The 17,021-nt window shown below is 40.1% G+C and overlaps 1 protein-coding gene across 1 annotated transcript; it reads right to left on the bottom strand.

The window, feature by feature from the left end:
- Window positions 1-514: 514 nt before the first annotated feature.
- On the bottom strand, window positions 515-5,944 carry LOC122084478 (ABC transporter G family member 11). The gene is made up of 10 exons (XM_042652750.1): window positions 4,791-5,944; window positions 4,099-4,388; window positions 3,540-3,711; window positions 3,331-3,453; window positions 3,092-3,220; window positions 2,726-2,920; window positions 2,035-2,121; window positions 1,663-1,935; window positions 1,200-1,307; window positions 515-1,071 (listed from the first exon to the last, which is right to left on the bottom strand). Exons 1-10 carry the CDS (start codon window positions 5,238-5,240, stop codon window positions 706-708), a joined length of 2,193 nt encoding a protein of 730 aa, XP_042508684.1. The 5' UTR covers window positions 5,241-5,944; the 3' UTR covers window positions 515-705.
- Window positions 5,945-17,021: the final 11,077 nt, after the last annotated feature.

Below are 17,021 nucleotides of genomic sequence, written 5' to 3'. Positions count from 1 at the left end.
TTGTGGGGCTACACTTCGAAGAATCCTTTCATTAGTCTTTTTGTTAATTTGATTATACTTTAAGAATTTGGGTTTTGGAAATTACTTTCATCTCAATTAATAAATTGTTTGAATTTGTTTTATTTTAATTTCGATCTGGGAATCATCTTGCTCTCTCAGTCCTCTGTAGGAGTGTATTTCTGGCTCCAACTTTTCTAATTTTCAGGTCATGAAGCCGAAGGTGAGGACGAGCTTGGATGTAATTGGCATTTCAGGTCCATGCATTAGGTCTTTGGTGGAACAAAGACGCATCTCCTACTCTTCCTGCTTTCATCTTTGTTATGTACTTATTGAACAGATTTTGCCCACAAATTGTTTGATGAAATGTAAGAGAATTCTAAATTTGAGAATGCACTTTTGCCAAACTTATAGCCAAACGATGCTCTCATTTTTACCTAAGAATGCATTCTATGTTTTAAGAATAGGAATGTGTATTCTCAGAAAAACACAGCCGTAGATTTGATCTATCGATCGAAAGATTGAAAGACCCGAAATCTTTGATTTGCTTGTCCATGCATCATCATCATCATCCATATCAAATTTTTCCTACCAAACCAAGGGTCAAGATTGGCCTGGTAGTGGGGATAGTTATCAAATAACATTATGAAAATCCTCTTACTATTTTACTGTAAAAAATTTAAAGTCCAAACTTTGATCAAGATTCTTTTATCGTCTGCTAACGGCTGCTGCTGTCTGGTTGGCGATGTAGGTCCTGAGGGAAGGCGATCTGTTGAGACGATCAGCTGGTGTTACTGTTATGCTCTGATTGCCCTGCTGCTTCTTACATTGCATCCTTCTCCTTGCTATGCACCCTCTGATCCAAGGGGTCACATCCTCATTGACCTTAATCAGGATGAAGAAGATGAGACGGTAGATAATGATCATGCTAAAGAGAACACTGAGATCCACCCATTTTGATCGGTTCACGTTGATCTGAAAGATATATTCCAGTATATATTCGCCAGGAATCTTGGGTTGATCTGGTGTCTGGTTGTCAAAATACAACCCCCTCAGATCATTTTGGTATTGTCCCTGAGGTGCAGCAGCACATTATTAAAGTTAATAAATAGGAATTACATCAATAGCCACCCCCACATTAATTGATGGCTCCTTCATTCCATAGAACAACTCGGATTCCAGAAGAAGATTTTCTATTTTACCTGGAGGGCCCAGAAGTGGAAACTGATATAAGACATGGGGTACCGCCAGAAGGGCTTTGGGATGTCGTTTGGGAGCCTGAAGAACCCAGATACCAGCATGAAAATTCCCTAATCAATGTAGAAAACCTCACCATCATCAGCATCAATCAAACTCATTTTACATTGAATTCATGTAGGTTCTAATCTATGGGAAACTCAAAAATTCCTGAAAGATTTAAGAGAAGGAACTAGTAGTCCTATAAGCAACACCAAGACGATACAATGGTGTGAAGTTCCAATCTCAACTATTGATACCACGAATGTGCAATTTTCACCGGAAAAAAAGGTGCGATTGTTCTAGAGTGTCAAATACTGGTGAATATTAAAGCCATGATTCCATATTACTATATATCCTACTGAACTCTCAAAACAGAAAATATATATATATATATATATATATGGGAGTTCAGCAGAAATTTTTTACCTGAATTCCAGCGCCTGTGATTATTCCCATAAGGAAGTTGGGGACAACACTCGCTATGGCCATCATTAGGCTCTCAACCACTGTTACGCTTGAGTAAAGGCACAATACAAAGAATAGATAATGCAAGAACCCTGGATGGAGATGAACCATAAAGTAGCATATTGTTCCAGAGATAAAAGTTATCATTATCAGAAATGGCATTGCAGAAAGTGTGTTGCTGATGACGAATGCAGCCACTCCATAGTGTCCATTCAGCCTTTCTCTCTGGAAAACCTGTGATGATGATCAAGCCAACAACAAAAAATTTTCCCTTTCATCAGCAGCTTCAATGGAGTTTTTTGCATTATTGCTACAGTGGGATCATTTACTCACCTTCATATCCTCAACAAATGAAGGGAACCCTCCAATGGACATGAAAGTGACAAAGCCAAAGACAAATGAAGCACAAGAACCTCTGGCCTGTCAACAATATCAAATAGAATCAATTCCTAATCACTACACAAGATATAGGTGCATTGTCCCAACTTAATAGTTCAACATTTTTTTTTCTCCTTGTGGTGGTAAGGTCAAATGGAACTCAAAACTTCTAGGGTGTTTTAAAGCTTCTATGGATATATTTTACATGCCAAACAAGATTTAAGAGTCGAGCATGAGTTTCAGAGCACCTTATAATCTGCAATTGAACCTTTGGCAGAGGACTTCATTGTAGAAAGTAGCAAGATGATCTTACCACTAAAAAATTAATTGTAGCCCAATCATTGAGCTGGCTGAAAAATCATAACCAGAATTGCTAAGCATTGGTTCTCAAGTGAAGCAAAGGGCGCATATAAGCCATGACAGGCTCTTCATATAGTCTACAGTGTAGAAATTTAAAGCCTTTCACCTCTTGAGTGTTAAACTTTGACTTAGCTGAGCTTTGAGAATAAGGTGGTCAAGCATTATAGTAAGATCACATAAGAGGAAAGAAATAAATCTCTACATCACGGTTGTATAAGTCAGAACATCATGAATGGTCCAGAGAGGAAGATGCTTTCAGGAAGCTGATAAAGGACTAGGGAAGTACCAGAATGGAATTGTATCCTGTCCCCACGTCCAAATAGATGGTTCCAATGCAGATGGTCACGAGGATGTAGATCACAAGCCTCAGCCAGTAATAGCCAAAGTCCCTTGACATGTTGACGAACGAGCGCTTGGTTAAGGTGAAGGCTTGCATAAAGAAACTAGCCTGACTCCCTCCTGAATCTAGCACAGTTCCTTTCTGCAACAAACGAGAAGAGAATATGAGCTTTAATGGGGGTTCAGTGAATTGTTTTTAATATTTCATTATTGATTTCTATAATTCTATGTAAGAAAAAACAGAAATCACACTGCTGCTGCATCCTTAAAAGTTCCTGAAGAAGGTAAGAATTCGTGGAAAAAAAATACTCACAACTTTGGAGATCTCCTCAACTCTCTGTTTTGCTGCATAATTGTACTGAGAAGTGTTATAGAAATCAAAGAGCTTCCGTATAGCTTCAGCTGTAGTTATCTTGTCCAGAGGATCATTGGTCCTTTCAAGCTGAATATGAAACAATTTCAGGGGAAGAAGAAAATTATCAGCTCTTCATTGATTCAAAGTGGCCACATACCTCGCCTGCTCACACAAGAACAAAAATGAAAAATTCCTACCCGCAGTTTCATGGATCCTTTCAGAGTGGCTTTGACCTTATCAAAGTCCGAGTTTATGCACCTCAGAAAATGATCAGATGGGTTGCGCAAAGCTGGGCAGGGGAAGCCTGCTTGCGCAAAGAACTGCAGACAAACTATCAAAGATTAGAATTCTATTCTTCTTGTGACATGGAGGATCATTTAAAGTATGTGGGCAAGGAATGTCTCACCTCGTATGCCTCTGAAGCCTGCCCAAAATAAACAGTCTTCCCTCCAGAGAGCAAGTACAGACGATCAAAAAGCTCGAAAACTTCACTGCTAGGCTGGTGAATTGATGCTATTACAGTTCGGCCATCTCTAGAAAGGCCACGTAGTGTCTGGGTCACGAAGAAGGCCGAGGCACTGTCCAACAAATCCAAAATGACAAACCCCATATGTAAGTCGTTCTTAATGAACCAAACTGGAATCCCTGGAGTGAAAGAAATGTACTAGTACAAAAGCAGCGGAAGATCACAGAACCTCAGTATCTCAGATTTGAATAAAGAACAGAAGAAACCTCAGATGTAAGATGAAACAAAACAGGGAACTGGGAGTGAAAAAAACGTAATAGAATATAGGTTAATATTTAAGATGTAAATACAAGACAAGTAAACGACAATGGCAATGACACAGTTGATGCAGCTTTAAGATTTCGTGGCTGAGCAATAAGATTAAAAACAAAAATTTTACTCTTCTTTGTCTTGCTCTGCTGTTGAAATAGATATGTGGTAATTGATGTTGGGATCTAACCTATCAAGTCCGCTGGTTGGCTCGTCGAGGAAGAGCAATCTGGGTCTCATCAGGATCTCAAGAGCAATACTGACCCTTCTCTTCTCTCCCCCACTGATCCCTCGCAAGTGCCAGTTCCCGATTACTGTATCGGCGCAGTCTTGAAGACCCATTTCAACTATGGTGCTCTCCACCAGAGCTCGCTTGTCCAACAAAGGCATTTTGTCGGGGAGACGAAGGCGAGCAGAGTACGAAATTGTTTCCCTTACTGTCAAAGTGCCGATCAGGTTGTCATCCTGAGTAACGTATGCCTGAGGTTCCAATATACAATCAGATTGTCAGTTCACGTGGAATATCCATATCTATCTTAGCTATTATGGAAAACATAAGATTCCAAGCAGACAAAAGAACATGATATTTTATTCTGCACCAGGCGTTTAGATAGATATAGATCATGAGGAACAGACAGACTCTGTAGTTTGTAAACACCATTCTGTAATTCAAAACAAAGGAAAATACAGAAGCGAAGAGCAGTAGCCATGGTTTTTATTGCAGTGCAGTTTTAAAAGATAGCCATAGAGAAGAAGGAAAATGACGGAGTTAAAAATAAAAAATAAAAAAAAAATAAGATCGAGAAAGAAGGGAGAGACTTTCGTTCATTTCTTTACGGAAAGGAAATAAAAGAAGAAAGCAGTAGAAGGAGAGTGACCGACCGCCGTTCCGAAGGAGAGCTTGGTCTTGCGGCCATTGAGGAGGATGGTGCCGGAGAGGAAGGCGTTGGTCGCGAGTCTACTGGAGAGAGCATCGAGCAAAGTGGATTTCCCTGAACCGGATGGGCCCATGAGGGCAGTGAGGGTGCCTGGTTCTGCATACCCCGTTAGACCCTCCAACACCTTCTGCGTCTCTCCGTTGCTGAGGGTCACCGTCACCGTCAGATCCTTCCATGTCAGTTTCGCAGATACGTCTCCCACGAAGTCCGTATCGGTCTTCTCCCTCCACAGGCTCTCACTCAGTGGGCTTAGTCCTCCTACCGTAATGCCATTACCCTGTGGTTTGCTTGCCTCTATTTCCATCATCACATGACCCGCAGAGCTTTTCATCTTCTCTTGCTCGCTATTTGCCATGTATATTCCAGATTTCTGATTAGTACCTGTAGTATGCATACAACACTTCTCATGCACAGAGAGAGAAGCCTAACAGGCCAAGAAGAAGCTCCGGTGGTACAGAGGAAAAATATAGAAGGCTGAGGATCCAGAAGACTATATGATAGCTAAAACTCAAGATGGGTATCGATTGGGTATATGTATAATGTCAATAGATGTATATATGTAATTAGCAGAAGAGAGAAAAAAAGAAGCCACGGAAGGAGATATAGAAATATGCGAGGAACAACCGACTGAAAATAGAGAAGGAATGGCTATCGCACGACGGTATGAGAGAAGTGAATTGGAAATAGGAATGGACCCAACTGAAAGTGAGATCGAAATGGGTATCTTATGAAGGTATGAGAGAAGTACCGATCAGTTGGAATGGGCCCTGGCACCTCACCCCTGGGTTGGGTTTGTGGTTTCTGGGTTGAGACTTGAGAGAGGGAGAGAGAAAACAGGACTCCTATTGATAAACCATGCAAAAAGAGCCTCCTTTTTTGGGTTTGCTTTTTGTGTGACAACCGATCAACAACCGTACTTCAACACTCCATATTCATCTCCTTTCTCTTCTTCTCTTCTTCCACAGTTCCACCTCTTCACATGTTGACGGCCACCCACATCACCAGTCAACAATCAATCTCTTAAGTATGAACATACAGTACAGGAGAAGCAGGAGGAGATAAGAGAAACAGGGTGGGTTTTGGTTTTCCCATTTTTATATTATTCTTTTCTGATTTTTCTTCCTTGGAGATTTTATTGAAAATTAAGTCGTCTTTTTTTTTTTTTAATGAAATTGAAAATTTAGTTGTCTTTGAGGGATTGTTCATGTACATTTATGGGTTCTGGTGGCTGTTGGTAGAGCCATTTAATAGCCTAGACCCACTCAACTCTCAACTCTCAACTCTCAACTCTCAACTCCCCCGATACATGATAGGCCTCTATATATATATATATATATATATATATATATAGAGAGAGAGAGAGAGAGAGAGAGAGAGAGAGAGACGCATGCTCCCATTGTTGTGGCATTATTAGTTGTGGCCCTTGTGGGTATGGGGATGCAGCTTCAGCAATTATAACGTTGCCACCTGTTTCCATTCTCTTTATAAGGAGATTAGGACCTCTACCTGCAATCACCGACCGCTCAGCGGATAAAAATCTACGGTGACCTCTCCATCGGGCGGGAGGGCAAGTGAGGTGCTGCAAACTGGACACGTGTTTTTTTTAAATCGACAATGAGAAAATTCAACTTTCATTTTCATCCCTTCGACCAACCATCAGACGGGTCCGGCTTTTGACCACCTGATCAAGGGTTTAAAACCCTAAAAGCCAAATTGAAATCCCCTTCAAGTAACATTCCCTCCATCTACTTCGCCCCAACGCCTTGTTCTTCAAAGAAAGCTTACAGTTTTAACTGGAATCATCATTGTTCTTGAGGCTCTATCTTCTTTCATCCTTCATCCTTCATCCTTGTTCTTCGAAGAAAGCTTGCTTTACCGATACCATTCCGATGCTGATCCGATCAGCCTGGATTGGACCGTATTGGACAGATCAACCGGTTTTAAAGAGAATCAGATTCAATTGTCATCATACCGTTGGACCATACTTGTGTATCAAGAATCGAAAGGCCAGGATCGGGGATCAGTCAAGACCAATACAGTTCCGATCCAGCCGATACTAATCGATCCCATCCGATCCGAGATTTGCATTACCATCTCTCCTTCTTCCTCCCTACTTCTTCGTCCCTGGTCCTTGAGCAACCTCGAGTTCCCCCTGTTCTTCGAATAGAAGCTTGCAGTGTTTTGTTTCATGCTTGATTAAAATGAATGAAGTTTGTTTCTTTTAGTTTAGCCGAACCCCACCAACCAAAGGAAAACACATAAATAAATTCAGTTAGTCGTATCTAATCTATACGGATCTACAATTAGGTATGGAACTGCAACCTTAATTAATTAAAATTAAAGAGTTTTCTAGAGATTAATGATTACTGCATGATACTTGTTATGGCAAGAATGTGCTACCCTTAAGATAATACCGCGAGGACCGAGCGGGTGGTAAGCACCAATGCAATAGGCCATGATGCCGGCCATGACGAACGTTTTAGACCCCGACAGGGCCTCTCATTCGGGCCCAAAGTGGGAGAATAGGCCGGTGACAGCCTGATCGACTTTACTAAAAGAGCTTCAATCACCGAACGGCTTGCCGAACGATAACATGAGGAAAGTGGCGCAGGTGTTCCATCGTGCGGCAATCTAAACAACTCAACAAGCTCAAAAGCATTACGGCCATTGCCAAACGGCAAGCCCAAGACCACTGGTCAAGCGACAAGCGGCGTGCAACCATTGTTCGGTTATAGAGACAAGTCGCTCAGCAACTGGACCATAGAATCCAGGTCATTCGGCACAAGAGTCCTACGGATTCCCATACCCAGATACGCTTAGTTGGCCCTCTTGACTCGACACATGACTCACAAACAAGGATCCGACATGCCCTACTCTGTAAAAGATTCTCTAAGAAATCAGATCTTCCCTATAAAGAAGGGAGTCTCGCCGTATCCTTCGGGACTCGGTTAATAAGCAAAAACCCCATAACTACTTCTCCCATATTCGCTTTTCTACTACAACCCTTGCAATTCAGATTCCTATAGGCATTAGGAAGCAACGAAAACAAGACTCTCACTTGATAGCCATCATCTTCAACTAGAAATACCCAAGTAAACCCCCTTCCGGAGGATCAAAACTTTTTCATCATTACTTGAATTACCTATTTGCAAAGAATCTGACTTAGGCATCCGAGAATCCCCGTTAGAGCAGCCCGATGCACATTCTTTGGTGCCCGTGCAGAACCCGGGAGTAGCCTTGGACGATTTCTTACAACAACAGTACTACTACTTTAGTACTCAACACCAAGGTTTCTACTCGACAGAGCTTCAATGGTTTTGTCAAGAGAAAGGCTCCCAGCATTCACCCATTAGGCCTTCCTCTTCAAGGGGATTAGTAAACTTGTTCAATGGTTGACCTACTGTGTGCTCTTCTAAGTTGATGCTTTTGGTATAAAGAAAATACAAAAATGGTAGCCCTGAAATTAAATAGACAAGATTTCTCCAAAGCTTCAATAGTTTGGTTAGAGAAATGGACCCAACATGGTGTATGTAGAAGAAGGCCAAGGCGAGGTGAACCTTGCTTGAAGGAGTTAAGTTCTTCTTTGTGCTCTGTTGATCGTGCAGAACGAAGGGGCAGTGTACCTTTGAAGAAGACCAGAGGGCAGAGGTGAGGTTGCTCGCAGACTAAGAGGAAAAAAGAGAGAGGAGGAAGAAGGAAGAGAAGAAACTCTGTTTCTACTTTTGATTCAGATGCCTTTGGGGTTTTAACCCATAAACAGGTGGGTGGAAATCCGATGCTGGGTGGGTTGAAGGGAGGGAATAATGATCAAACAATATCTCACCATCGATTCGTGGAATGCCAAGTGTCAACTGCTAAAGGCCTCATTGTCGCTCTCCGCCAAATGAGGTCATCGTAGACGATTTTTATTTGGCTATTCAAAGAGTAAATATATGAGACTCAACTTGCTCAACTTTTTTTTTTCCTACCTTTGTTTCTTCTTTATGTGGCCTCTTAATAACTCTTGCCAAGCCTAGTGGCCCTTGAATGTCAAAAAAGAAAAATATATCATGGCTGATTTTGATACCAAAAGGGAGCTCGGGTTTCATGGGGTCGTCCTAGAAATTGATATCAATCAACTACGTTAATGTGGGGAGAGAGTTTTCTTTCACCCTATCAAGAAACACCAAGAATCTAGGGGTCATTACACTTAATACTTACTTTTTTAGTGATTCTAGATGAGTTAATGTGCTTTAATGTTGATTTCTGATGTATGATATAAGCATACTTATGTTATATATATATATATATATTATATACTTTCATGCTCGAAAGGGGTCTTCAATAATTCATTTGCTCATTATTCCTTTTATAAAAGTAGGTTGGGTGATGGATTATCTTGGTGGTGGATGTAATGCATGTAAGACGCTTTGGCTTGGCTGATTTATTTTGGTACGTCAAGTAGACAGCCAGTACCTTGTTATAGTCTGTCGTAATAAGCCTGTGGCTGATCTATAGTGGTGCGTCAGGTAGATAACCGACACCTTGTTATATTCAACCATAACCAGTCAATCTTTTTGTATGGATCCTTACGCTTCTCTTTGTTTGGAACATCCATGTAGCCGACCCCATTAAGTTGGGATAAGGCTTTGGTTGTTGTTGTTGTTGGTTATGTAGAAGGAGTATGGCCCTACACCTGGACATTTCTTTTTCTTTTTTTTTGGGGGGGGGGGGGGGGGGGAGGGACAATAATCAGCCTACCCCCATGAAATGGAAAACGACGCCTCTATTGATGTTTCATTTTGTGCTCTCATTAGCCCTCACACGTGCAAGAGCTACATTTACTATTTTTTTTTCTTTTTGCAAGAAACCAAACTAACATAATTTAATTAAATAAAAAGTTAACTACACTGTCCACAACAACACTTTCCATTGTCAGTTGGGGGGGGGAGGAGGGAGGCACAATAACCAGCCCACCCCCATGAAATGGAAAATGACGCATCTATTGATGTTTCATTGTGTGCTCTCATTGGCCGTCACATGTGCAAGAGCTACATTTACCATTTTTTTTACAAGAAACCAAACTAACATAATTTAATTAAATAAAAAGTTAACTACATTGTCCACAACAACACTTTCCATTGTCAGTTTATAGGCTTTAACTGCAACCCTAGATGCTACAAACATAATATATGTTGGGGTAATTATTATTTCCCCTATTTATAGAAGGTTCTAACTTCCAATAACGCCCCACTATTCCATGACACCTATTCTTCCACAATTATGGCTATCAGTGATAAAATTCTTTGCCACTGTGGCTTGAGCAAAACTGTCCCCTATATGGATTGGAAACATAAATTTGAAATCTTAAAGATATCAGTATGAGTCCTATCATTTTAATGGTTAATTTTCCCCCCATTATCACCATGGCTTGAGGAAAATTTTCCCTTGTACATATATTGAAAATATAAATGTCATGGTTCTTAAAGTCAAGCATAAGTGAAAAAAGTATTGGTTACCGAGAGTGTAGACACTTCATTTTGTCGCCCTAGAATTGTGCATGATGATGATGAATAGATTTCATATCACAACATCTAGGGCTTGGTTTATAGCTCTGGAGATTTTCTATAATCCCCAACTAATATTTTGAACCATCCAAAATGGCCAAAGGTAGCAACTAGAAAAATTACTAAAATGCTCTTCGGGCCAAGATAGTTTCTAATTTGAAAAATTATTGTAAAGTACTCAAAAAGACATTTTCAAAAACACATTTGAATAAAAAAAAATTAAGACATCTGGGTGCAAATGATATAAAATATTGAGGAAAATGCCTGAAAATGAGCATGAAATGACACGCACTAATCCTGGTCAACCTTACTTGACCTAAATCCATTTTACTCAGAATAATCAAGAAGCAATTTTGGAATGTGGTCGGACCGACACATCCTACAACGCACGAGCCTCATTTCATGTGGGATTCTGAGAAATTCCTAAGCACTTAAGGATTCTTCAGTCTGAGCTTTGCAAGATCCAAAATACCTTCAAACTTGGTTTTTGAGGCAATGTTTTAGTCTAAAACTACGGTTTGGCCTCTAAAGGATTATTTGATTGGTTTCAACAAGATTTAAGTGGATCAAACCTTCATTGCATTGAATTGAACACCTCATACTCATGTTTTAAGCCATTGATCTTTAGAAAATTGTATCGCATCCAATATTCAATGAATTGTGATTATTAGCATCAAAATGAAGTTAGGAGGATAGGCTACCTCTTTAGTTATAAATTGCGATTGTTCTCGCGTCTAAAGGCATCCAAAAATATTAGAGTGAAAGACAGTACCCTACTTGCAGAAGACGACTTCTTTGTTTGTTGTTGCTACTTGTTGGCCCTTGTATTGATGAAGTTGTGTTATCCAATTTTTTTGGTCTAATTCTTCAGTGATTATATTTTAATTTCTCTTTTGTTTCATTCAAATTAGTTAAGTATTCATCAATTTATTGCATCAACATCACAGTTATATTAATTTGCTGCACCAATATGGTAGCAGTAATATGCCAAAGTCTTTTTGTTTGATCTCGCTTTTTATTTTGATTGTTTCTGATGTTTCTTTCATGTTTAATTATAACATATTTTTATCTTTCACCATGATGATGTAACCAGATATAAGACAACTCAGTGGTGGTGAATATATTCATAAAGGGAATAAGGGACTTTTTTTATAATAAAAGTGATACGGCCAAATTGATTGCCCAATAGGGTAAGGACACGCGTCGCCCACCTGGACACATGTCACCCACCTGATAGAGGCTGCAAGGACTCTACCACGTCAATCGCGTGAAGAGAATATTCCCCACGAAGGGGGTAGGACGTATCTGAGTAGGACTCTAAAAGGAAAGGAGGTGGACCTGAGGAGGACTCCTCCAAAGAAAGGGGAAACCCTAAACCCTAAGAGCTATATAAGAGGGCCCGAGAGGAAGGAAGAAGGTAAGCATCAATACACACACCATTACTCCTGTAAAAGAACTATGCAGCCGATCTCTAACTTGAGCGTCGGAGGACTAACCCCGGACAAAGCTCCGGGCCTCTGCCGTCTATGCTTGTGCAGGATCAACTCATACGAATTTTCGGCAGCAACAGATTGGCGCCGTCTGTGGGAACGACAGTAATGGTGGGGAGAACCCACAATTGTAAGAAGACGAGAGTAGCATCGAACATGAACATGGGGGAGGAGGAACCTTCAGGAGGGCTCCTTCCCTCGACGAAAATTGGACAAGAAAGGGGGAACGACGATCGGGAAGGTTCCGTGAGGTACCAGCATTCGGCCGGATATTCGGTGCACGAAGATAGTAAACCTCTGCCCCCTCCTGAAGCGCAGAAATATGTGACAAGAGAGCAGTTCGAAGCCCTCCAGGACAAATATGACCGAATGGCCGAGGCAATGAAGGAGGTCTCCAAAGTTGTCTCTCAGAAGACCGGCAGAGCACCGCAAGGCCCCCACATCCAGCTCGAGAGAGCTCGAGATGAGGACCGGAGCAGTACAGGATCGATAAGGTCCGATCATAACTTTCAAAACCGAGCAATGAGGGAAAGTCCTGCACCCAGGGGAAGGACGCGGCGTGCCGCCAGAGACCCACATGGGGAACCATGCCAAGGAGACGAACAGAAACATGAGGAATTGGGGTTAAAGCAGATGATCCTAGATCTGAAAGATGAGATCAAGAAGGTGGCAGAAAATTAGACGGGGGCTCGCGAGCCAGACCTCACTAATGACACAGCTGTAGACACCGAATTTTGTCACCCCCCCGGCAATGATGACAATATGAAGGATTACATGTTGGATATTTTAGACTTGGAGAATTTTCAAACTTAGAGTAGAAATGACCATATTTTGCTATAAACTTTCAAGAGAAAATGTTTTCAAAAATTAGAATTTGATGTTGTGGATTATTGTTGTTTGTCCCCTCAAGTCGGACATTACACTTTGATGCGAGAACTATGCGAATCGACGCCCGATTCTCTCTTTCATTATATGATCCAGGTTCCTACTTTATGCATATTTTCGTAAAGGTTCCCGGTCGAGACTACAATCGTGTCTCACATCATTGGATAGTGCTCGGACTGAGCTTTCTAACAACATATTACACGTCGAATTCCGACAAACGGTTTGAAAGATATGACCCCCGAAAGTTGACTCCAAAGTTCGGTATCAGATTCCATTCCGAGCAACCAAAGGGTGCCACGTGGCGCCCAAACCCCTTTGTCCAAAAGCAAGCCTTTTGGGACAATTCTCTCTAGTTTTTTAGTCCCACATCGGAAATTTGAGAGAATTGTCCCAAGTCCCAAGGCTATAAGAATAGCCCTTCCCCTCTTCCAAAGGGGAGGAGAAAAATTGAGAAAAATTTGAGAGAAGGAATATGGTTTTTTGCTAATTCCCTCTAAAATCAAATATTCTCCAAGTTTAAAAATTTAATACATTAATCCTTCCTTGAGCCGGGAGACTTAGTCCGATTCGGTTCGATTTGGTTCGGTTTTGGCCTTGAAGCACAAGGGTTATCTCCCCTTGTTTCTTGATTAAAGCCGGTTTAAGGTATGTATTTATTCTCCCCATAGCAATTTAGAATTAGTTTAATTAATATATTAGTTGCTAATTTATTAATAATTAATTTATTGAGATTAATCATGTTTAATTAGTTTTAATTTGGTTCAAGACGGTTTATTAGATGTGAATTGATTTATTCCGGTCCAATTAAAGATATTTAGGTTTAATTCATTCTTTTAGATTAATTAGGTTTAAATTGGTTTTTCTTATTTAACAGTAGATTAGTTTGGTTTAGTTTTTTTTCTTTAAATTGTTTTTTTTGTTCTTTTAATCTGAACCCTTGGATCAGAACCTTACATATAACCTAATCTTCTCCTTCTTCTTTTCTTCTTCTTCTTCTCTTCTTTTCTTTTTTCTTCTCCAGCCGAACTCGACCTCTCCTCCTTTTCTTCTTCTTCTTCTCTTCTTTTCTTTCTTTCTCCAGCCGAACCTGCAACTCTTTCTCTCTTTTCTGCTTCTTCTTTTTCTTCTTCTTCTCTTCCTCTTCCCTGCGGCTGTAACTGGCAGCAACCGAACCCCTCTCTTCTTCTTATTCTTCTTCTTCTTCTTCTTCTTCTTCTTGTTTTTCTTTCTCTTTTCCTTCCCTGCTGCTGTAAATGGCAGCAACCGAACCCCTCTCTTCTTCTTCTTCTTCTTCTTTTCTTCTTCTTCTTCTCTTCTTCTCTTTTTTCTTCCTAACCAAACCTGCAACTACTCCTTTCTCCCTTCATTTGTTAAATCTGAGTTTCTGATTTATAATCAATCTAGTACTGCTGCCATTCTGTTGGTTGATTATTAATTCATATACTGTAATCGATTTTTTTTTTCTTAGATCTCTACATTCTCATTTCTGTTTTGGTCTGTGAAGTTACTTTTTCCCCCCTATCCTAGATCGACTAAGATTACCTTCTATTTGCTGATCTAACCAGTAGATTGATCCCTGATTTTCAGTAGCTGTTCTATTATTGATTTGTTGAACTCGATCCCAGTTCCAACATTGTTTGACCATCTGATTTTGGTTTATTTTGATTTCTTTTAAATCTGGATTTTATTCTCTGTGAAAATATCCTTCCCTACTGCTGCTCCTGTCCATTTGCACAAAATCCACAGATCTCCCAATATGTTGCAGGAAACCCAACATCGGGTTGCCTGAAGATGTCAATTGTCTCAGTGTGCCACCATTTTCGAGTGCAAAAGCAAGTGCCATTGATAGATCCCCAATGTGTTGAGAGTTACTGGCTCTCCCTAGTGGAACAATCTCTTTTGAAGCTCCCTCTTTGTCCTGTTATGTGAAGTACTTAATATTTGATTTGTGGAGTTGTATTATATGAGTTTCAAAACACCACTATTAACTTCTCATGTTTTTTATTGTCCACAAGGTCTGAACCATTGATCTGCTTGATATTGCTTTTTGTTTAAAGCAGAACAGTAGGGAACGTTTAATCTCATATTGTTTATGGAAGAGAGTAAAGGGAGGTATATATATTTTATAATAGGAAATACAAGAAGAAAAACTCACTATGCTCTCTTTTATTTGTTGGGTTTGAGATCTGTGGTGATCAGACCGTACTTGAATCTATTTTTCTTTTTGCCAACATCGGATAAGGATCTTTGACATGATTTTCTTTTTTCTGTTTTCTTTTATCTCTTAATAATATATGGGACGTAGTTTAGGGCGTGTTTAGTTTAGGACGGGCGTGGCTGGCCCCTCAAACCGGCTCGTAGCATTAGGTGCGTATTGGGGATTTGGGTTTTCCTATTATCTCTTATCTTTTGTACTCCAACATTCACTTGCATTAGTGTAGTATTAATTTAGATTAATTAAAGTAACTTAGTTAATGTAATTAGTCATTTCAACTGTTGTTTATTTAATTGTGGTTTGTTAATTTAGCTTTTTTAAATCATTGCATTTGATTTCTTCATTCAATTCAATTTATTAAACTTGTGTAATTACCAATCTTTTTCCCTCTAGGGGTTTGTTTATTTTAATCAATCAACTAATTAGTTATTTAATGTAGGTTAATTAACTAGATTAATTAGTTAAAAGATTCTCTTCTCATTAGATTAACTAGGGTTTTGAAAAATGTTTAACTCATCTTAGGATTAGCTTAAAGTAGACATAATTAGTCCAATTAGGTTTCATAATTAATTTAATTAAACCTTAGGTTTAGTTTAATCCTCCTATACTAGATTAGGTAGATTAGAAAAAATGCATTCATGTAATTAGCCCATTTAACTTTTCTAATTTAATTAGGCCCCATTTAATTTAAAAATATTTTTACCAATTAGATTAAGTAGGATTGCAATAATTTATTTCACAAATTACTAAGGATTAGGATTAACCATTTTAACTGATTCAATTTAGGATTTCATAAATTTATTAATCATCCATCTAGGTTAGGCTCAATTAATCGAATTAGTTTAATTTAGGGTTTCATAAGTTGCTAAACTAATCCTAGGTTTAGGCTTATTTCATTAGCTTAATCTAAGACTCATAATACATTAATTAAATCATTGAGGCTTATTTAATTAGTGTAATCATTTCATTATTCGCATCATAACCTAGCTAGCATAATTTAGACATTTGGTTTAGGATTTTCACATGTCATGCTTAGATACCTAGTTTAGGGTTTTCAGTGACCTAGATTTAGGACTAGTTAGTAGGGTACAAACAAACTTCGGTCAAACAAAAAGAGACCGGCCTTCGGGTCGGGCAAACTGGGTGCCTAACACCTTCCCAGTCTGTCACTTGACACTTGCCCAGAATCTTGGTGCAAACTAGCCTTATCCATCAGAGTCATTAGTCTCTCTCCCTTGATTGGGGGAGACATTTATGGTCCTAGACCCTTTTCTAGGTGGCGACTCCCTTTTACCCATAGCGTGTATCCCCCCTTGGCATTTGACGACCAGGGGATACTATCTCATCTCATTAGGGTTGAACCCCCTAACGTGCGCACCTGCGCTACGCGCCGTATCGACGATCCCGCGGGGGGTGCGGAGGTCCGTGGTACCTACAGTGGCGACTCTGCTGGGGATGTCAGACTCTTGATTGACCATTGTTTGTATAGCTTTGTTTGTACCTTATTGGTGTATATTGACATGTTATTTTTCACTTTTCATCACTTGCATACACTTCTTGCATTGAGCACAGCATGCCTTACCCTTATTCACCCCTGTGGTGTAGCTGTCAGGGTCCCTTACATATGTTTGGGCCGCCCCCAGTTACATCACACCCCTTGATACCGTACCATTTAGGTTTGGAATACGGAACTTATCGGCGAGGGTGTTACCTTGCGTGCTTGAGGGAGATCACACACATTTAGGTGTGCCCAAATAGACGCAATCGGTTAACACTCTGAGTTCGATATGCTCGAGCTATTCCCCTATTGGTATATCAAAGGGACCACGTGCCTCTGATTCATTCCGTGTATACGGGTGATAGGTATATCGGTCCTGTCAAGGTAGCCTTTTCGGTCCTAAACCTAGCCAACATGCATCATGTACTTGGACATAGAACCAATGACTAGGATCAACACAACTAATGTAATATTGTTTGCGGTTCATGTGGGAACCCCTTGTAGTCACTTTTTACCTGTCTCAATCTACCATCCACCAACG

Source organism: Macadamia integrifolia, chromosome 7 (genome assembly GCF_013358625.1).
Source record: "Macadamia integrifolia cultivar HAES 741 chromosome 7, SCU_Mint_v3, whole genome shotgun sequence".
Taxonomy (NCBI): Eukaryota; Viridiplantae; Streptophyta; class Magnoliopsida; order Proteales; family Proteaceae; genus Macadamia; species Macadamia integrifolia.
The sequence above is the reverse complement of the archived record's forward strand: the minus strand, read 5'-3'. Positions and strand labels throughout refer to the sequence as shown.

Excerpts from the sequence above, each read along its gene's own strand:
- LOC122084478 (XM_042652750.1), bottom strand. The coding sequence starts at position 5,240 with ATGCATACTACAGGTACTAATCAGAAATCTGGAATATACATGGCAAAT. Across the intron at positions 4,389-4,790 it reads AGCTCTCCTTCGGAACGGCG|GCATACGTTACTCAGGATGA; the intron begins GTCGGTCACTCT and ends TTGGAACCTCAG. Across the intron at positions 3,712-4,098 it reads CCAACCAGCGGACTTGATAG|TGCCTCGGCCTTCTTCGTGA; the intron begins GTTAGATCCCAA and ends TTTGTTGGACAG.